This window comes from Thalassophryne amazonica, chromosome 12 (assembly GCF_902500255.1).
Source record: "Thalassophryne amazonica chromosome 12, fThaAma1.1, whole genome shotgun sequence".
NCBI classification, from domain to species: Eukaryota; Metazoa; Chordata; class Actinopteri; order Batrachoidiformes; family Batrachoididae; genus Thalassophryne; species Thalassophryne amazonica.
The window spans coordinates 93,027,817-93,049,885 of record NC_047114.1 but is presented as its reverse complement, the minus strand read 5'-3'; the positions used below and the strand labels follow the sequence as shown (position 1 = coordinate 93,049,885).

Below are 22,069 nucleotides of genomic sequence, written 5' to 3'. Positions count from 1 at the left end.
GTGCTCAACATGTCCAAACCAGCCAGCCACAACCTGCTGCTTCCATTCAAGCTTCCACTCCCCATGTTTTCTCTCTTCTCTGCACACTGACCAAATTACATGCAAAACTATGAAAAACTTTTGTTACATTCCATCCTGCCAAATTCTTGGAGTTCATAAAAGACTACCATTCCAGCACCCTGAAATCCAGCACGGGAAGCGGAGGCGATTGCGGGGACTGCAAGCTCTCGGTTGGCTGAGTAGAGTAACACTGTACTGATGGAGGTTATTTTGTATCCTTGACATAATTTCTGCCTTTGTCCTTTTCTCCACTCTAAAAATGCCAGTGCATAAAAAAAAGAACAGAACTAAAAGAGGAATTAACGGGGGGGATACAGGAATCACTGTGTCTGTCCTCAAGTCTTGTAAGTACAACTCATCCTAAAATAATTTGCGGATTTCAATGAAACTTCACATAATGGTAGCATGCTATATGAAAATATGCATGAAGGAAAATAATTCCAGTTTGTCGTGTTCCCGGGGAGACAATTCAACCTTTATGTTTGCTTGCGACATCATGTGACACTGACTTTGCGAGTCTAGCAACTCCTAAAGTGAAGGACTTCAGTGAAACATCAGACGATGGACACCACACCATTTGAAGATGTGCAGGACGGAAAATAATCCCGGTTCAATTTCTTCAAGGGAAGGAAACTGGGCTTTAGTTTGGGTGTTTTCATACATCATATTTGTCAGTTACATGTAAAAACCTAACTGTTGTCCTCTTCTACCTGCTTGTTAATTCAGATATTTGATTACAAAAGATTTACTACCACTGATATAGAATACAGTGTGACAAGTGAACCCTTGAGCTTTTTTTTTTTTTTTTTTAAATGTCTGAATATTAGAAAGACACCAAATTAAAAAAAATTAAATAAATAAATTTCAGGCTTTTGTATATATAAAAAAAAATCTAAAATGATGCCCTTTAAACTCGCAATGATGACTAATCTCTACAACATGACATAAATTAAATAAAAATGTAAAAATCCTTCTCTTCACCACTTCATCATGAAGCTGTATAACTGGTGATGCTGACTGAAGACGGTTTGTGTGCTTGTGTTTGACAGAGTTAAAGCCAATGTTCCCATTTTACATCAGAATAACGAACACAAAAAAGTGTTTGATACAGTTCAATCCTCATGCTGGTGCTCAGGGTAATGTCAGCATGCTAACAGAAGGCTAACAGGGATGATCTAAAACGGTAACATCAGTAACACATTCTTAACAGAAAGCCGTTTAGAAACAAATATTTCAAACACTATCACTAATGGTCCATAAAGTCCATTCAGTGGTACTGCAGACAGCAACACACAACAAACTACACGAGGAACTACCCAGTAAAATATGATTAAACATACATTTACTGTGTTACATAATTAGAATCCTGCACAGCTTTTTTGGTCCCCATCTGTGGAACATTTCTCCTGCTACCCATCACCCACTGCAGTGCCTACGCTTCCAAATTATGAACTAACATCAAGACATTCGTCATACTTAATGAACAAAGGCTAATTATTGGATAGTTTGGCCAGTTTTAAGTGTCTGGGTTCCAGTACCAAATACAGCCGATCTCCCATTTTTGGCACCAATTTCTGTCTTGATTCCAAAATCAGGCATGATTTATTAGAAGAAGCAGGCAAAATTCGTATTTCCTACTATTATTTGCCAACTATATGTGAGTACGGATGAGTTCCATGAAACGAGTGCTTGTGCACATGTAGCAAGATACACGTATGCACGCTCACACCCCTCCAGTCTTTACTCATTTCTCTCTTTTTTTTTTTTTAAACTTCATTCTGACCCCTCCCTGCCTTTTTCCCTCTTTGCTGTTCAGCTCAGTTCTGTTGAGTTTTACTGAGACCACTGTACCTCTGCAGTTGCTGCAGGTCTGCCGGCAGGAAGTTGTGTTTGAGGTTGAGGTGAGTGAGGTCGTGGCTGTAGAAGAGATTAGGAGGAAGTTGTTCCAAGCTGCAGCAGGACAGATCTACGGAGTTTATCCTCTGGGAAACCATCTAGAGGAGAGTGGTACAGTAGCAGAGTGAGAAAGAGGAAGCTGGAGTTAAACAGGATTGTTTTCACCACTGAGAGATGACACCGGTTTAATGTCTGTGTAAAACAATGTCAAGAGGTTGATACCCCTGATTACACTAGAGACCGAATGCTGGCCGAATGACAATTCAACCCACATTCGGGAGGTGTCGAGGTGCATTTGCGGCCGCCAGACAGCATTCTGAGTGCAGTCCAAACAGTTGGGCCCTGTTGTGCGGTCATCCCGAATGTTTTGCTCATGTTCACAGCACTCAGGGCGCAGTCAAAGTGGAAAACTATGGAACGGCAGCTGAAGTGCCGTCTGGCCGCAGTCTGACTGTATTCTGAACAACTGGATGCTGTGAAAACGGCATTCTTGACATTCTGATCGTTGAACCCTGGCCGAATGTCCAACATGTGCCTGAACGCACCACAAGTGCTGCTGGAATATATTCTGCAGAACTGCAATCGGGCCGCAATCATACAGCTTGTTAAGTGCATTCCTACTGTTCTTACTGCATTCTGGCAGCTGTCCAGGTACTCACAGTGTTCCACCTACATTTATTCTGCGTTCGGAGGCTCATGCGAACGGCATGTGCACGAATCAGTCGGGTCGGGTCAGAGCATAGTCTGGGTATTTGGACGGCTGTCCTCCGCAATTCTTATTCACTCCCAGATGTGGCGCGAATTATGGTTTCTTTGACATTTCACCTGATTCGACTTGGCTCGTGCTCATTCGTGCTAAGTGTGACGGAGCCCTCAAGGGTCATTCTTTAACTGATCGTTTTACGATTAGAAAGTCGGGGCAAGTTAAGGGAACTAAAATGTTAGTTGGGGTGTGGATCTCTCCCTTATGAAAAGTTATGAAATGCTATCGAGATACATGGGCTATGGCAGAATTCACATAAGATACCTTTATTTATGGAACAATTCATTTTGGTGTGATACGATGCGATCTATATAATTCAATTCTTTGTTTAATATAGACATTCATTTTCCATAATGAATTAGAATGAGCCAACAGTGGCCCTGCTTATCTTCAGGAATGTTCTTCAGCTTTTTACTACTCTGCTGTTGCATGTTGGCAATTAATCTGCTGGCTTTTGCTCACCAATGGGTGCAACACCACAAACAACAGCAGAAAGTGCAGTGCATAAAAAGCCCAGAAGAAGAATGAGGCAGTGGTGTGTCAGCCAGAGGTGACAGAGGAGTGCTGCAGTGTAGCAGTAAAAACAGGTATTTGCCAAACATATAAACAGGCTTTATAATTATTAACCCACCAGACTCTCATGCCAATGTGCAAAAAGTTGTGAAAAGCCAGTCTGAGGTCAAGATCGCCCTGGAGCAGGTTTTCATCCAGGATGTCTCTGTACATTGCTGCATTCATCTTTCCCTCAATCCTGACCAGTCTCCCAGTTCCTGCCACTGAAAAACATCCCCACAGCATGATGCTGCCACCACCATGCTTCACTGTAGAGATGGTTTCCTCCAAAGATTTCAATCTTTGTCTCATCAGCCCAGAGAATTTTGTTTCTCCTGGTCTGAGAGTCCCTCAGGTGCCTTTTGTCAAACTCCAGGTGGGCTGGCATGTGCCTTTTACTAAGGAGTGGCTTCCATCTGGCCACTCTACCATACAGGCCTGACTGGTGGATTGCTGCAGAGATGGTTGTGCTCCTGGAAGGTTTTCCTCTCTCCACAGAGGAATACTGGAGCTCTGAAAGAGTGACCATCGGGTTCTTGGTCACCTCCCTGACTAAGGTCCTTCTCCCCCGATTGCTCAGTTTAGACGGGCAGACAGCTCAAGGAAGAGTCCTGGTGGATCTGAACTTCCATTTACAGATGATGGAGGCCACTGTGCTCACTGGGACCTTCAAAGCAGCAGAAATGTTTCTGTGTCCTTTCCCAGATTTGGTCTACAGACAATTCCTTTGACTTCATGCTTGGTTTGCGCTCTGACTGTCAACTGTGGGACCTTATATGTAGACAGCTGTGTGTCTTTCCAAATGATGTCCAATCAACAGAATTTACCCCAGGTGCACTCCAATTAAGCTGCAGAAACATCTCAAGGATGATCAGTGGAAACAGGATGCACCTGAGCTCAATTTTAAGCTTCATGGCAAAGGCTGTGAATACTTACATGTGATTTCTTAGGGGGTTTTTTTATTATTATTTTTAATGAATTTGCAAAAATGTTAAAAAAAAACAAAAAAACAAAAAAAACCTTGTTTTACATCGTTATTATGGGGTATTGTGTGTAGAATTTTGAGGAAAAATTGAGTTTAATCCATTGTAGAATGAGGCTGTAAAGTAACAAACCATGGAAAAAGTGAAGTGCTGTGATTACTTTCGGGATGCACTGTATGAGAGTTTCATGTCAGAGAGAAGCAGCTTCACTCCACTGATTCATCAAGTTAAAAATCAGGCCATCGAGCAGTTGACAGCGCATCTAAATCGATTCAGGGGCCTGCAAATCCATGTAGTCCTATCTTTATTTTTAAACCAATTTCTGATTCATATCGGTAGTGAATTGTTACACACTAATGTTTGTTTATTCCGCCTATAGCCTCTTTCACACACGGCACAAATGTAGAATTGCGTATTGTGGCGTACCGTCTACGCCTTGTTCAGCAGCTCTACGCCCAGTTTAAGCACCTCAACGGTGACTCTTTGCTCCCTATGCAGCAGTATGCTAAGGTCTACCCATGGAGAACACAAAAAATTTAACCTGTTTAGTTTTTTCTGCGTAGGGTGCTGGACGCAGAAAGCACACAGTTTTAAGCAGGTCTGCATAACACAGTGCTACTGCATGCAAGTCTGTGCAACATGGCGCTACTGCACACATCCAAAAACTGAGTGCATGCATCCAGAGTGAATCAGCTGGAGAACAGGTGTAGTGCGCGTGCGTGGCTGCATGATCACGCAGCCCGCAGCGCCTCTGTGTGCTCAGACACCTGATTACAGTTGATTGGCGCTTTAAAAGTTAAAATCATCACAGTGCTTCAATATTCAGGTCATCACAGAACGGGGACCAGATCAGGAAGCAACCAGCGCTTTAAAAGTTTAGGGTTGCAGCACTTCATTCACAGCAGCGTTTACCACAGCCAGACTGATCAGCATTCTATACACAATGAAAATGTTCCATCAAGACAAATAAATAAAATAATGTTAAATTACTCTGTTTCTGGCCTGCACCACATCATGCAGTCCCGACTTGAACCAGTCGGTTGAAAATGGGGCTGTCTGCATACGCTGGTCCTCAAGGTGTGACAGCTGCATTAATTTATGGCGGCATTTTTAAGAAATGGTTTGACAGAGCAACCATACACTACTATAAGCAAGTCTAGGAACGCAACCATGCGACGTCACACACCAGCCTGCACAGGGAACAGACTCTGAACTTTGTGATCTGATTACGAGCCATGAGAGACAACAGTGTGTCCCACTGTATGTCGTAAAACATGAGTGCTGTTTGCTTTTCATGAACTGTTTTGAGAACGGAGTGCACTGCCACAGAGGCAGAAAATAGCAGCTATGGCAACATACGTGGCAGTAATGCAACTGTAAAAACTTCATGATGCAGTCCACTGTTTTCCAAGTGCAGTGAATTGAAACAGATGAATAGCGGCAAGGGCTACACGCATACATTAAAAGCAAACATACCCAGCTGCAAGTAAATCGACAAACGTAAGGACACGCGATTACGGAGGGAAAAAACGCAGCGTATGCGTGCATACTCTAAACGCAACACAATGCAAGTCCACGTTTGCGCCGGTGTGAAAGGGGCTCATCTGTCATCACATGTGACACCGCTGCAGATCGGCTCAGTTACACGTGTTCGCCTGGAGTCATTTACCACATTTACAGACACATATAAATCAGGTAAAATGAAACTACTGCATTAAAATGTCTGTTGTCTTAAGGGAGAGCATGCTGTAGCCTCTCGGAACCGAGTTAGCCAGAGGCTCATCAGTCATCACTGGGGCACATGCTACTTCCATCCTGGCTGCTATTCTGAGTGGCCCTCTGGGTGCTGCTGACATGCACGTCCCTGTTAATATTTAGAAAAGAGGTTGTCTGGATGTGGCCTACTTGAGTTCCAGTGAGAGAAGAGGGAGGAGTGGTGTTTATATGTCCTCTATGACATTTGGTTTATACACTGCAGAGCGCTCAGGAGGAAGACGAGTGCCGTTCTTACTCCATTTAGCTCATATGCTGCAGTGGGATGGTGGTGGGTGTAAGGCCACATTGTCAGCTTTTAACATGCAGTCATGCATGTTTCTGGTATCATCATCATCACTGCCACTCGACATGAGCATGGTGGCCCAGAAGAAATTCATCCAGGCATCTAACTAGGAGGCTGCCAACTGTTTCAGAGCTTTAGCAGCTTTCCGTCTTGTGCATCTTTCCTCTTCAGCTTTCTGTCTATTGGTATCAAAGGTCTTGATGCCATCACAAACAGTTCTCCTCCAACCAATCTATCTGCTGGGGCTGTAGCCCAGTCAACAATCTTGCAGTCTTTAAAACTTCTTTTAAGGACATCCTTGTACCTCTTCTTAGGAGCACCAACACAACGTGATCCAGTAGAAAGTTGACTGAAGAGAAGTTGTTGCGCATCCATTCTCACCACAGGTCTGGTATAGAGCTGACCTATAAGGAGTGGAATGAGAAGCACATGATTTTACTCTCTCCCTCTCCTGCACATGCACTCAGTACCTTGGCAGCGTGTCTGTGCCAGCGCAGGTGCTCCGTGAAGCTGTCAAAGCTGACATAGTAGGTTTGATTCTGAGGACCAGCTGAGCTGAAGGCCAAACAGTGACTGTGCTTCTTCACCTCCTCCACCTGCAGCGTAACACACAGAACAGTCGACTCAGAGACCATGATGTCATCGTGAGGTCTGAACCCTGTCTGAATATCAACGTTACATTGAAAGGATATGAAGTCATTAAAAGCATACACTGGGTTTCAGAAATTCTGCCAGTTTCGGGCTACAGTAGAACTGAACCACAGCTAACACCAGACTTGTTCGAGGGTTGAGTGAAGCGATCATATATTCAGAGTTTCACCATGACAAATGACATTTTTTGTAAGGATATCAAGTAAATAAGGGTTCAAAGACTCAGCACTCAGGTCAACCACCCAGGCAGACAGATATACCCATTGAGAAGGAGAAGGGGAAGTGGAGGAAGGGGAGACAGAGGGAACATTTCCAATGGCCCGACTATGTGATTCACCAGCCACAAAATCAATAGGGTTACTGGAGTTGTGCTGCATAACATACATACTAAGGTTGGTACCAAACAAATATGTATAGCAGGGGTGGCCAAGTTCAGTCCTCGAGAGCCACATTCCTGACACTCTTAGTTGTCTCCCTGCTCCAACACACCTGAATCCAGTGAAAGGCTCATTAAAAGTCTAACGAGTCTTTCATTGGATTCAGGTGTGTTGGAGCAGGGAGAAAACTAAGAGTATCAGGAATGTGGCTCTCGAGGACTGAACTTGGCCACCCCTGATGTATAGCATATATTTTCACATTTACAAGCCATTCTTGTTCTTAAAAAGAAACGTCCAGTAGCCTTATCCTTTGACCTTCTGACACCCAAAATCAAGTGGCCTTATTGATAACGTGGGCTAAATATATTTTGAGATGATTGGTCATCCTGTATTACTGTACATGTGCAGCTAGTGTGAGACACACAGATACACGCTTGGATGGACAGCTGGACAATATGACGACAATTCCCCCTGTAGCTTTGGACGGCAAAAACATCCATCCATCCATCCATCCATTTTCTTCCGCTTTATCCGGAGTCAGGTCGCGGGGACAGCAGCTCAAGCAAAGCCGCCCAGACCTCCCGATCCACACACACCTCCCCCAGCTCCTTCGGGGGAACCCCAAGGCGTTCCTAAGCCAGCCGAGAGATGTAGTCCCTCCAGCGTGTCCTGGGTCTTCCCCGGGGTCTCCTCCCAATGGGACGTGCTTGGAACACCTCTCCAGCGAGGCGTCCAGGGGGCATCCAGAAAAGATGCCCTAGCCACCCCAACTGACTCATTTCGACGTGGAGTGAGCAGCAGCTCGACTCCGAGCTCCCCCCGAGTGACCGAGCTCCTCACTCTATCTCTAAGGGAGCGCCCAGCCACCCTGTGGAGGAAACTCATCTCGGCCGCTTGTACTCGCGATCTCGTTCTTTCGGTCATGAGCAAAATCTCATGACCATAGGTGAGGATCAGAACATAGATCGATCGGAAAATCGAGAGCTTTGTCCCCCTACTCAGCTCTCTCTTCACCACGACGGTCCAATACAGCGACCGCATCACTGCAGATGCTGCACCGATCCGTCTATCGATCTCACGCTCCATCCGTCCCTCACTCGTGAACAAGACCCTGGGATATTTAAACTCCTCCAATTGAGGCAAGGACACTCCACCGACCGGAAGAGGGCAAAGCACCTTTTTCCGGTCGAGAACCATGGCCTCGGACCGAGACGTCGCCCGGTATGGTGGAGCCGGGGCCCGACCCTGGAGCCAGGCCTGGGGTCGGGGCTTGCGCGTGAGCGCCTGGTGATCGGGCCTTAGCCCATGGGGCCCGGCCGGGCTCAGCCCGAAAGAGCGACGTGGGCCCGCCCTCCTGTGGTTTCCTGTGGCCCGGCGGCCCGGTCCCCTGGCTGTTGGGACGGCAAAAACATAAAAAAAAAATAATAATAAAATAAAATAAATAAATAAATTTGATACAAGGCTGAAACACGGAATTTCCTCTGCTGCTTCTGCAGAAGACGTGCCTGTCAGTGCTCACAACTCTAAGTTGTGCTTGTCAGGAGAAATTCTGTCCTTCCAGCAAATGTTCGCATCTTAACCCTCTGGGGTCCAAGGGCATTTTTTGGGCAGTTCACTTGCCTGGTATGAATGTTTTATTATTGCTGTTAACAGCTCTCTCTGCATCCCACAATCAAGTTTTATGTCTCTTTTTTCAGAACTTGTGATTTCATAATATATATGTTTTTGTTGTGTTTTATAAGTGTAATAAAGGTTTACAATTAAAAATAGGCAAGGAAAAAATAAAGCGAAAAATAATTTTCCACACACATTTATTCAAAACACACAGCAAACTATAATAAACAACTGTTTTGACACTCTATAAAGGTAATTTGAGGTCTTGTGTGAAAGAGTGGACAACAAAAGGTTCAAACAATAAACTCAAATGCACATTTTGAACAATATATACAAAATGGTCTATGTGTTTTGCTGTCCATTGATATGGTAAACAGTGCTTTATGCAGAGAAAGCAACAGAGTTATCCAGTAACATTCACATGGAAACTAGTGGAGCAATCCTGATAGTTACACACTCTTTGTTTGAGCACATGAGATTGTCATCAGAGGCTCTCCGTGTGCCCCTGCTTTCACTGATCTCTGTGCGTAATGGCGCAGGCCGCACTGAGTATGTACTAATCGTATATACTCATTGGAGCACCCAGGGGGCTATTCAAATTCAAAAGTTATTTATAATTTAATAAAGCTTGGTCTTAGCCGTCGTATACGACGGCGCCGGCCCCATAGGGTTAAAACTCAAACTGTAAAGCTCTCAAAATCAAACTGTTTATACATTAATGCTGCGAGGTCAAAACTCTGCATGCCAAAAAAAGCAAACAAAAAAACAACAACAACAAAAAAAAACAGTTTCTGACATTTATAAATAGCATTTAAATAGAATTTTGGGTTCCAACGCCTGCTAGAAAGCTGCTCAAATGTGCAGCAAGGTCTTGACTCTTTATTGATTTGAGAAGTTAACTTTTTGCAAACATAAGATGGGCTGACTTACAGTTGTGTCGCTTGCCTTTATGGGCAACTTAACTCTGTTAAATCAATCAACAACTATTTTGGCAATGGATTAATTGTTTTAAGTCTTCTTTTTAAATATGAAAAGTATCCAATTTCAGCTTCTTAAATGTTAATATTTTCTGGTTTCTTTGCTCATCTCTAACAGTAAACTGATTATCTTTGGGGTTGTGGACATTTGAGGATGTCATCTTGGGCTTTGCGAAAAACTGACATACGAGGTCTGTTAGAAAAGTATCCGACCTTTTTATTTTTTTCAAAAACTTGATGGATTTGAATCACGTGTGCTTGCATGAGCCAACCTTGAACCTTCGTGGGCATGCGTGATTTTTTTCACGCCTTTCGGTTGCGTCATTTGCTTGTAAACAGCCTTTGTGTGAGGCGGGTGGAGTCTCTCGTCGTTTTTTTCTTTGCAAGGAAATGGCGGAACGACTAGAGCAACACGACTGCATCAAATTTTGCCAGAAACTGGGCAACAGCCAGGTGGAAACCATTCAGATTATTAAGACGGCTTTCGGTGACGATGCTATGGGCATCACACAGATTAAGGAGCGGTACAACCGGTTTAAAGACGGCCGCACAATGGTGGAGAGCGCGCCGCGCTCTGGTCGGCCATCAACACGCTGAAATGACCGGATCATTTCCAAAGTGAACGCTGTGGTGATGTGGGACCGTCGTGTGACTATCCGAGAAATTGTGGAAGAGGTGGACATCAGCACTTTTTCGGCACATTCCACTGTGACAGAAGATTTTTCCATGAAAAGAGTTGCAGCGAAATTCACAACATGTCCTGTGAGGCTTCAACACACAGGCGCTTTTACTGCACCATCAGCTTTGTGCCGATGAATTTCGCCTCTACTGGTGGTTGGCTCTCACCGCAGTATTGTATCACTTCCTGTTCCGGAGCACAGCGGTGTTTTGCTGTATCTGTTAGCTGTTTAATCTGCGCAGTTAGATTGATCTAAATAACTAGATAACGATTCGTTTCACACTCCCTCTGCTGAATCACCTCTAAATTATTTACACATTATTCACTTTGTGTGTTTTTAGGAATCCGCTAGCTTAGCGCAGCTACTAGATCTTAGCCGGTTTAGCATGGCGGCTTCTCCTGTCTCTCCCGCACTTTTCTGCTCTGGGTGTGAAATGTTTAGTTATTCCTCGGCCTCCTTTAGCAGTAATGGTACTTGTAATAAGTGTAGCTTATTCGTAGCTTTGGAGGCCAGGCTGGGCGAATTGGAGAGTCGGCTCCGCACCTTGGAAAATTCTACAGTTAGCCAGGCCCCTGTAGTCAGTGCGGACCAAGGTAGCTTAGCCGCCGTTAGTTCCCTTCCAGCAGATCCCGAGCAGCCGGGAAAGCAGGCCGACTGGGTGACTGTGAGGAGGAAGCGTAGTCCTAAACAGAAGCCCCGTGTACACCGCCAACCCGTTCACATTTCTAACCGTTTTGCCCCACTCAGCGACACACCCGCCGAGGATCAAACTCTGGTTATTGGTGACTCTGTTTTGAGAAATGTGAAGTTAGCAACACCAGCAACCATAGTCAATTGTCTTCCGGGGGCCAGAGCAAGCAACATTGAAGGAAATTTGAAACTGCTGGCTAAGGCTAAGCGTAAATTTGGTAAGATTGTAATTCACGTCGGCAGTAATGACACCCGGTTACGCCAATCGGAGGTCACTAAAATGAACATTGAATCGGTGTGTAACATTGCAAAAACAATGTCGGACTCTGTAGTTTTCTCTGGGCCCCTCTGCAATCGGACCGGGGGTGACATGTTTAGCCGCATGTTCTCCCTGAATTGCTGGCTGTCTGAGTGGTGTCCAAAAAATGAGGTGGGCTTCATAGATAATTGGCAAAGCTTCTGGGGAAAACCTGGTCTTGTTAGGAGAGACGGCATCCCCCCACTTTGGATGTGAGCAGCTCTCATGTCTAGAAATCTGGCCAATTTTCTTAATCCTCCAAACCGTAACTATCCAGGGTTTGGACCAGGAAGCAGAGTTGTAGTCTTACACACCTCTCTGCTTAGCTTCTCTCCCTCTGCCATCCCTCATTACCCCATCCCGTAGAACCGGTGCCTGCTCCCAGACCACCATAACCAGCAAAAATCGATTTAAGCATAAAAACTCAAAAAGAAAAAATAATATAGCACCTTCAACTGCACCACAGACTAAAACAGTTAAATGTGGTCTATTAAACATTAGGTCTCTCTCTTCTAAGTCCTGTTAGTAAATTATGTAATATTGATCAACATATTGATTTATTCTGCCTACAGAAACCTGGTTACAGCAGGATGAATATGTTAGTTTAAATGAGTCAACACCCCCGAGTCACACTAACTGCCAGAATGCTCGTAGCACGGGCCGAGGCGGAGGATTAGCAGCAATCTTCCATTCCAGCTTATTAATTAATCAAAAACCCAGACAGAGCTTTAATTCATTTGAAAGCTTGACTCTTAGTCTTGTCCATCCAAATTGGAAGGTCCCAAAAACCAGTTTTATTGTTATTATCTATCGTCCACCTGGTCGTTACTGTGAGTTTCTCTGTGAATTTTCAGACCTTTTGTCTGACTTAGTGCTTAGCTCAGATAAGATAATTATAGTGGGCGATTTAACATCCACACAGATGCTGAGAATGACAGCCTCAACACTGCATTTAATCTATTATTAGACTCTATTGGCTTTGCTCAAAATGTAAATGAGTCCACCCACCACTTTAATATATCTTAGATCTTGTTCTGACTTATGGTATGGAAATTGAAGACTTAACAGTATTCCTCTGAAAACTCCCATTCTGTCTGATCATTTCTTAATAACATTTACATTTACTCTGATGGACTACCCAGCAGTGGGGAATAAGTTTCATTACACTAGAAGTCTTTCAGAAAGCGCTGTAACTAGGTTTAAGGATATGAAGTCCTTCTTATGTTCTCTAATAGCCATATACCAACACAGTGCAGACGTAGCTCCTAAACTCTGTGAGTGAGATAGAGTATCTCGTCAATAGTTTTACATCCTCATTGAAGACAACTTTGGATGCTGTAGCTCCTCTGAAAAAGAGAGCTTTAAATCAGAAGTGCCTGAACTCCGTGGTATACTCACAAACTCGCAGCTTAAAGCAGATAACCCGTAAGTTGGAGAGGAAATGGCCGTCTCACTAATTTAGAAGATCTTCACTTAGACTGGAAAAAGAGTCTGTTGCTCTATAAAAAAAGCCCTCCGTAAAGCTAGGACATCTTACTACTCATCACTAATTGAAGAAAATAAGAACAACCCAGGTTTCTTTTCAGCACTGTAGCCAGGCTGACAAAGAGTCAGAGCTCTATTGAGCTGAGTATTCCTTTAACTTTAACTAGTAATGACTTCATGACTTTCTTTGCTAATAAAATTTAACTATTAGAGAAAAAATTACTCATAACCATCCCAAAGACATATCGTTATCTTTGGCTGCTTTCAGTGATGCCGGTATTTGGTTTGACTCTTTCTCTCCGATTGTTCTGTCTGAGTTATTTTCATTAGTTACTTCCTCCAAACCATCAACATGTTATTAGACCCCATTCCTACCAGGCTGATCAAGGAAGCCCTACCATTATTAATGCTTCAGATCTTAAATATGATCAATCTATCTTTATTAGTTGGCTATGTACCACAGGCTTTTAAGGTGGCAGTAACTAAACCATTACTTAAAAAGCCATCACTTGACCCAGCTATCTTAGCTAATTATAGGCCAATCTCCAACATTCCTTTTCTAATGGTCTATTTGAAGAGTTTCAGTCAGGTTTTAGAATCTATCATAGTACAGAAACAGCATTAGTGAAGGTTACAAATGATCTTCTTATGGCCTCAGACAGTGGACTCATCTCTGTGCTTGTTCTGTTAGACCTCAGTGCTGCTTTTGATACTGTTGACCATAAAGTTTTATTACAGAGATTAGAGCATGCCATAGGTATTAAAGGCACTGCGCTGCGGTGGTTTGAATCATATTTATCTAATAGATTACAATTTGTTCATGTAAACGGTTAATTATGGAGTTCCACAAGGTTCTGTGCTAGGACCAATTTTATTCACTTTATACATGTTTCCCTTAGGCAGTATTATTAGACAGCATTGCTTAAATTTTCATTGTTACGCAGATGATATTCAGCTTTATCTATCCATGAAGCCAGAGGACACACACCAATTAGCTAAACTGCAGGATTGTCTTACAGACATAAAGACATGGATGACCTCTAATTTCCTGCTTTTAAACTCAGATAAAACTGAAGTTATTGTACTTGGCCCCACAAATCTTAGAAACATGGTGTCTAACCAGATCCTTACTCTGGATGGCATTACCCTGACCTCTAGTAATACTGTGAGAAATCTTGGAGTCATTTTTGATCAGGATATGTCATTCAATGCGCATATTAAACAAATATGTACGACTGCTTTTTTGCATTTGCGCAATATCTCTAAAATTAGAAAGGTCTTGTCTCAGAGTGATGCTGAAAAACTAATTCATGCATTTATTTCCTCTAGGCTGGACTATTGTAATTCATTATTATCAGGTTGTCCTAAAAGTTCCCTGAAAAGCCTTCAGTTAATTCAAAATGCTGCAGCTAGAGTACTGACAGGGACTAGAAGGAGAGAGCATATCTCACCCATATTGGCCTCTCTTCATTGGCTCCCTATTAATTCTAGAATATAATTTAAAATTCTTCTTCTTACTTATAAGGTTTTGAATAATCAGGTCCCATCTTATCTTAGGGACCTCATAGTACCATATCACCCCAATAGAGCGCTTCGCTCTCAGACTGCAGGCTTACTTGTAGTTCCTAGGGTTTGTAAGAGTAGAATGGGAGGCAGAGCCTTCAGCTTTCAGGCTCCTCTCCTCTGGAACCAGCTCCCAATTCAGATCAGGGAGACAGACACCCTCTCTACTTTTAAGATTAGGCTTAAAACTTTCCTTTGTGCTAAAGGTTATAGTTAGGGCTGGATCAGGTGACCCTGAACCATCCCTTAGTTATGCTGCTATAGACTTAGACTGCTGGGGGGTTCCCATGATGCACTGAGTGTTTCTTTTTTTGCTCTGTATGCACCACTCTGCATTTAATCATTAGTGATTGATCTCTGCTCCCCTCCACAGCATGTCTTTTTCCTGGTTCTCTCCCTCAGCCCCAACCAGTCCCAGCAGAAGACTGCCCCTCCCTGAGCCTGGTTCTGCTGGAGGTTTCTTCCTGTTAAAAGGGAGTTTTTCCTTCCCACTGTCGTCAAGTGCTTACTCACAGGGGGTCGTTTTGACCGTTGGGGTTTTTCCGTAATTATTGTATGGCCTTGACTTACAATATAAAGCGCCTTGGGGCAGCTGTTTGTTGTGATTTGGTGCTATATAAATCAAATTGATTTGATTTGATTTTTAAACTATATGGATTTGATTCATGTGTTTTCAAATCAGACAAGCTTGAACCTTCGTGTGCATGCGTGAGTTTTTCCACGTCTGTCGGTGACGTCATTCGCCTGTGAGCACGCCTTGTGGAAGGAGTGGTTCCGCCCCGTCGTCGGATTGTCAGTGTCTGGAAATGGCGGAATGATTTGGGTTTTTTTTCCATCAGAATTTTTTCAGAAGCTGTTAGAGACTGGCACCTGGAAACCATTCGAAAAATTTATCTGGCTTTCGGTGAAAATTTTATGGGCTTCACAGAGAATAAGGACTATTACTACAGCTTTAAGGACGGCCCACAATGGCGCTCGGTGCGCCACGCTCCGAGCCGCGACGACAGGCACGAACCACCGGATTATTTCTAAAGGGATGGCTGTGTGGAGCTGGGACCGTTGTGTGCACTTCATGCAAACACGTGCACGTCGTGGAAAGCCGCATGGAGGCTTTGTGTGTCACGACCGATTCGCTGTTCGAGCAAGACAAAGAACACCTCCGTTTTGGCGTGTTACAGGACAAGGTGCGACATGCCTATCTCGGCTTTCAATGCTCACCAGTCGAGTGAGTTATAAGAGAAATTGTGGAGAGCTGGGCATGTCCGAACTTGTCCTCAGACACGCCGAAATGGAGGCGTTCTTTGTCTCGCTCTAACAGCGAATCGGTCGTGACGCACAAAGCCTCTGCGCGGCTTTCCATGACAAAATCTCTTGTTAAAAGTGAAATCTGCCGGAAAATGGTTGATGTCCAGCTCTTGTGATAACCAGAGAAAGTGCACACGACGGTCCCAGCTCCACACAGCCACCCCTTTAGAAATAATCCGGTGGTTCGTGCCTGTCGTTGCGGCCCTGAGCACGGCGTGCCGAGCGCCATTGTGGGCCATCCTTAAAGCTGTAGTAATAGTCGTTATTCTCTGTGAAGCCCGGAAAATTTTCACGGAAAGCCAGATAAATTTTTCGAATGGTTTCCAGGTGCCAGTCTCTAACAGCTTCTGAAAAAATTCTGATGGAAAAAAAAACCCAAATCATTCCGCCATTTCCAGACAATGAAAATCCGATGACGGGGCGGGACCACTCCTTCCACAAGGCGTACTCACAGGCGAATGACGTCACCGACAGGCGTGGAAAACTCACGCATGCGCACGAGGGTTCAAGCTTGTCTGACGTGAAAACATATGAATCAAATCTATAGGAGTTTTTTTTAATGAAAGACGTGCGGACGGATTGCAGCGTCGGCTCGCAGCCGCTGCGACGCTCCGCCACAGGAAAAACACCTCTGTTGGAAGCCTTAAGGACAAGTTGGAACATGTCCAGCTGTTAAACAATTTCTCATATACTTACTCCACTGAAAGACATCAAAAGCCGCCTGGATTTTACAAATGGTTATCAACACGGAGGTGTTTTTTCTGTGCCGCCGCACCGCGCCGGCTGCGTCCCGACGCGTGGACCCGTCATCACGTCTTTCATTAAAAAAATCTCCTTTAACAGTGGAATATCCGGATAAAATGCTGAAACCAACTTCTTCTGAAACTTCTCTGTTCTCTCACGACGTCCTGGATCAATAGAGCCTGAAATGTGGAGGTTTTCAGCTTGAAACAGGCTGACGACGGTGCCTGAGAGCGCTGCGCGACGTCTCACACCATGGGAAGTCCTTAAAGCGACAGTATCACCTCAAAATCTCTCATCAGCCATTAAAATTTTCACCGAAAACCAGCTTAATTTTTCGAACCGTGTCCACTTCGATGTGTCTCACAGGTTTAGAAAAAATTTTGATCAAACAAAGCGCCAGTCTCTCAGCAACTTCTCAGACAAAGGAATTCCGACGAGGGGCTGGACGACTCCTCCCACAAGGAGTGCTCACAGGTGAATGACGTCACCGACAGGCGTGGAAAAACTCACGCATGCGCACGAGGGTTCAAGCATGTCTGACGTAAAAACATATGAATGAAATCCATATAGTTTTTGAAAAAAATAAAAAGGACCTATACTTTATTGACAGACCTCGTACATATATATTGTTTTGTTCATGACGTGCAGTCATATAGACAGAGTGTCAACTGTGTCAGACCAGGGTAGAAAAAACTTTCAGATATATGTCCCTACAACTTATTTAACCCCTTTTCAGGAAAATGATTAAAATGATGTAAATGAAGAAAGGTTGTTACAAGAGGACCAGACCATAATTTTGCTAGAATTGGGGCTGGGTGTGTTTGGAATCCCAAAGTCAGAAAGTGCATTTTAGGAGCACAGTTTAAAATAGGTCAGGACACCAGGACACGATAAGCCTGGTGGGGGGTTATGGTAGGGCAAGTCTTAACTCCTTAGAAATGGATGATCACATCCCTTCAGAATGCATTATAGCTGTGTAAAACCTCTCTTGTGGTATGTCAGGTTCACCTTGAGCTCAAACGCACAAAGTAGGAACCATTACTGGATGCCAGGCGAAAGGACAAACAGTTGTTGAAGGTTGAAATACAAACTCTCCTGCACTGAAGGACATTTGCAGGTGGTAATAAAAGCCATTTATCAACACATCATATGACCAAAAAAAGGCACGCATGGAAAAATAAAGAACTCGGCATCCAACTCTTGCACTACTCTTACATACTTTTCCTCCAATAAGCGGCAGGATGTGCATCTTCCCCGTCTGGCTCTCCTTGACAGAGGAGACGATGAGGCAAGTACCACAGAGGATGACTTGTCGTCTGGTCCAGCGATTGACAGGTAGCTGGAGTTTCCCTTTCCGAACGTTATATGTCCCCGACAGCTGAAACCCGCTCTGAACTTTCAATGCTTTGGGGCTTCCCTGGAAGAAAAAAAAAACAAAACAAAACAGGAATTTTTATAGTTGGCAATAGAACACAGCATCAAGACAAAAAAAAAAAAAACAACACCCTCAGCAATATCAGACATTCATCCCACTGATACATCTTCAGCAAGATCAAATAAATTACAATTTATTTATTGGAAGACCTCAAGTGATATGAGAAATTTTAAAAACTGCTTGCGGCAAATGTAGTGACTGTCTCTTTCACAAATCATTTACCTACAGCAGCACTGTGTGCAGATAACACTCACTGAGAAACACGGAGATATAAACTGGCTATGGTGTTTATAAAATTCACTCACTCACTCATCTTCAACCGCTTACTCCAATCAAGGGTCGCGGGGGGCTGGAGCCTATCCCAGCACTCACAGAGCGTGAGGCAGGGAGGGACACCCTGGACAGTGCGCCAGTCTGTCGCAGGGTCACATATAGAAAAACAAACACATTCACACCCGAACGCACACCTACAGACAATTTAAAGTTACCAGTCCATCTAACCTGCGTGTCTTTGGATGTGGGAGGAAGCCGGAGCACCCAGAGGGAAACTACACAAACATGGGGAGAACATGCAAACTCGACACAGAAAGGCCACAAGCGGGAATCGAACCCATGACCTTCTCGTGTGAGGCAACAGTGCTAACCACTTATCCACCGTGCTGCCACTTTAAAAAAATTCAGTTCAATCTAAATGATTTACACAGCGCCAAAATCACAACAGGTGCTAAACACAAGTAAGGTCTAACCCTACCCACCATCTGAGCAAGCACACTAGCAACAGTGATGCAACAGTATTCGATATCCTCACTGCTTTCACACCTCTTTTAGGATGCTGGCCCAAATGGACAAAGCCAAATAAGTACATTAAAAAAGGCTCAGCTCCGCTGATCCGACGGTGCAACTCAGGCGCAAAGTACCGGAGAGGGATTTTTCTTCACTAAAATGAACAGGTAAGACCTTATATTTACACTGTGTGTGAATTTACACCGCATGAGGAGCACAGCATTCAGGAAATCAACTTTTTTTGTCACATTTCAATCTGATGCATCTAACTCCATCAATTCTTTCATTGTGATCCTGAGGTTCTTGTGGCCCTTTAGAAGTTCAAGTTCAAGTAGTTTTTATTGTCATTTCAACCATATACACAGTGAAACAAAACAATGTTCCTCCAGGACCAAAAATCATTCATGCCTGGGTGTTAATTTATGTCTCCTTCTTCAATGATGAAAACTTTGTAGGGTCATAAAGATGGGACCCGACTTGCGTAGATTTAAAATTTGTGCTTTGGAAGCACTGTCTCAATTGTATTCACTTTTTTTAAATCCTCAATGTTAAATGGAAAAAATACACTATTTCATCATATAGGCCTTTAAATACAGCCAAACATCCCCAATTATCCTCTAATTAAGTCAATTATCATACTTATTCAGAAAGTGTTTCCCTTTAACTACCTAGACTGTGACGGTCCGCCAAAGTCTAATTTGCCACACCACAGTTTGCTAACAGCGAAAAATACTTCTACACTTCTCAAAATAATATAAACATTTTATAATATTGTGCATCAGCAGAGCATCTTTCATTCTCTCAGTCAGTCCCCGCCATCACTACTGAATCTCCTCCCGGTTACTCCAGGGCATAACCTTCTTTGGGTTTAGGGTTGAGCAATCGATAATTGAAATACAGTTGAGGTAAAATAATTGTCCTGTCTTCCGTTCCACAATGAGCCTCTTGTTTTGTCTTGTGTTATAAAGTGAACGCACTGCTTTCCTATCGCGCTTCCAACTCACTCTCAGCCAGCCTGTGTTATGTTTACTTCAGCCCAAACCGAGATGATGGAAAGAGTCAGCAAGAAGAGTAAAACTAAGTCAGCTTTTTAGAAATACTTTGGTTTTAAAGAGACCAGTGAGAAACAACTACACATAGTGTGCAAGCTTTATAACACGGTGGTGTCTGTACCAGAAGACAATATGACCAGTTTGTTTCATCAGTTGAAATTCAATCACAGTTATGTATGACTACACAATAAAGCAACAAAACCAAGAACAATAAAGCTCCCTTAACTTCTTCCACCACAACAGGGTCATCAATTAAGGACCGTGTTTATAATACAACCACCAGCCAAGCTGTCAAAGAAATAACACACTATCACATTCTACACCATGTAAATAGGCTGGACTCGAACCTTTAAAAGATTACGTGAGCAAGATCGAGTCACCCCCTATGTAGTTTACCAAAATGCTCAATATACATCATACAGCAGTGTTCAGAATAAAAGTAGTGCTATGTGACTAAAAAGATTAATCCAGGTTTTGAGTATATTTCTTATTGTTACATGGGAAACAAGGTACCAGTAGATTCAGTAGATTCTCACAAATCCAACAAGACCAAGCATTCATGATATGCACAGTCTTAAGGCTATGAAATTGGGCTATTAGTAAAAAAAAGTACAAAAGGGGGTGTTCACAATAATAGTAGCATCTGCTGTTGATGCTACAAACTCAAAACTATTATGTTAAAACTGCTTTTTTAGCAATCCTGTGAATCACTAAACTAGTATTTAGTTGTATAACCACAGTTTTTCATGATCTCTTCACATCTGCAAGGCATTAATTTTGTTGGTTTGGAGCCAAGATTTTGCTCATTTACTAGTGTGCTTGGGGTCACTGTCTTGTTGAAACACCCATTTCAAGGGCATGTCCTCTTCAGCATCAGGCAACATGACCTCTTCAAGTATTTTGACATATCCAAACTGATCCATGATACCTGGTATGTGATATATAGGCCCAACACCATAGTAGGAGAAACATGCCCCTATCGTGATGCTTGCACCACATGCTTCACTGTCTTCACTGTGAACTGTGGCTTGAATTCAGGAGTTTGGGGGTCGTCTCACAAACTGTCTGCGGCCCTTGGACCCCCCCCCCCCCAAAAAAAACAGTTTTACTCTCATCAGTCCACAAAATATTCCTCCATTTCTCTTTAGGCCAGTTGAGGTGTTCTTTGACAAATTGTAACCTCTTCTGCACATGTCTTTTATTTAACAGAGGGGACTTGCGGGGGATTCTTGCACATAAATTAGCTTCACACAGGCGTCTTTTAACTGTCACAGCACTTACAGGTACTCCAGACTGTCTTTGATCATCCTGGAGCTGATCAGTGGGTGAGCCTTTGCCATTCTGGTTATTCTTCTATCCATGTTGATGGTTTGTTTTCCATTTTCTTCCATGCGTCTCGTTTTTTTTTTTTTTTTTTTTTGGTCCATTTTAAAGCATTGGAGATCATTGTTAGATGAACAGCCTATAATTTTTTGCACCTGTGTATAAGTTTTCCCTTCTCCAATCAATTTTTAATCAAACTATGCTGTTCTTCTGAACAATGTCTTGAACGTTCCCATTTTCCTCAGGCTTTCAAAGAGGAAAAGCATGTTCAACAGGTGCTGGCTTCATCCTTAAATAGGGGACACCTGATTCAAGCCTGTTTGTTCCACAAAATTGACGAACTCACTGACTGAATGCCACACTACTATTATTGTGAACACCCCTTTTCTACTTTTTTTTTAACTAATAGCCCAATTCATAGAATTAAGAGTGTGCATATCATGAATGCTTGGTCTTGTTGGATTTGTGAGAATCTACTGAATCTACTGGTACCTTGTTCCCACGTAACAATACGAAATTATACTCAAAACCTGGATTAATCTTTTTAGTCACCATAGCACTACTATTATTCTGAACATTACTGATACAACCCCTGGCAAAAATTATGGAATCACGGCCTCAGAGGATGTTCATTCAGTTGTTTAATTTTGTAGAAAAAAAGCAGATCACAGACATGACACAAAACTAAAGTCATTTCAAATGGCAACTTTCTGGCTTTAAGAAACACTATAAGAAATCAGGAAAAAAAATTGTGGCAGTCAGTAACGGTTACTTTTTTA

At 43.3% G+C, this 22,069-nt stretch overlaps 1 protein-coding gene across 1 annotated transcript in view; it reads right to left on the bottom strand.

Annotated features, from left to right (window-relative positions):
- LOC117521065 (PH domain leucine-rich repeat-containing protein phosphatase 1-like) overlaps positions 1-22,069 on the bottom strand; it is a 143,166-nt gene that overhangs the window by 33,817 nt on the left and 87,280 nt on the right. The window contains 4 exon segments of the mRNA XM_034182383.1: positions 1,912-2,054; positions 6,784-6,909; positions 17,917-18,078; positions 18,080-18,114. Of these exon segments, the coding sequence (XP_034038274.1) occupies positions 1,912-2,054; positions 6,784-6,909; positions 17,917-18,078; positions 18,080-18,114 (466 nt within the window).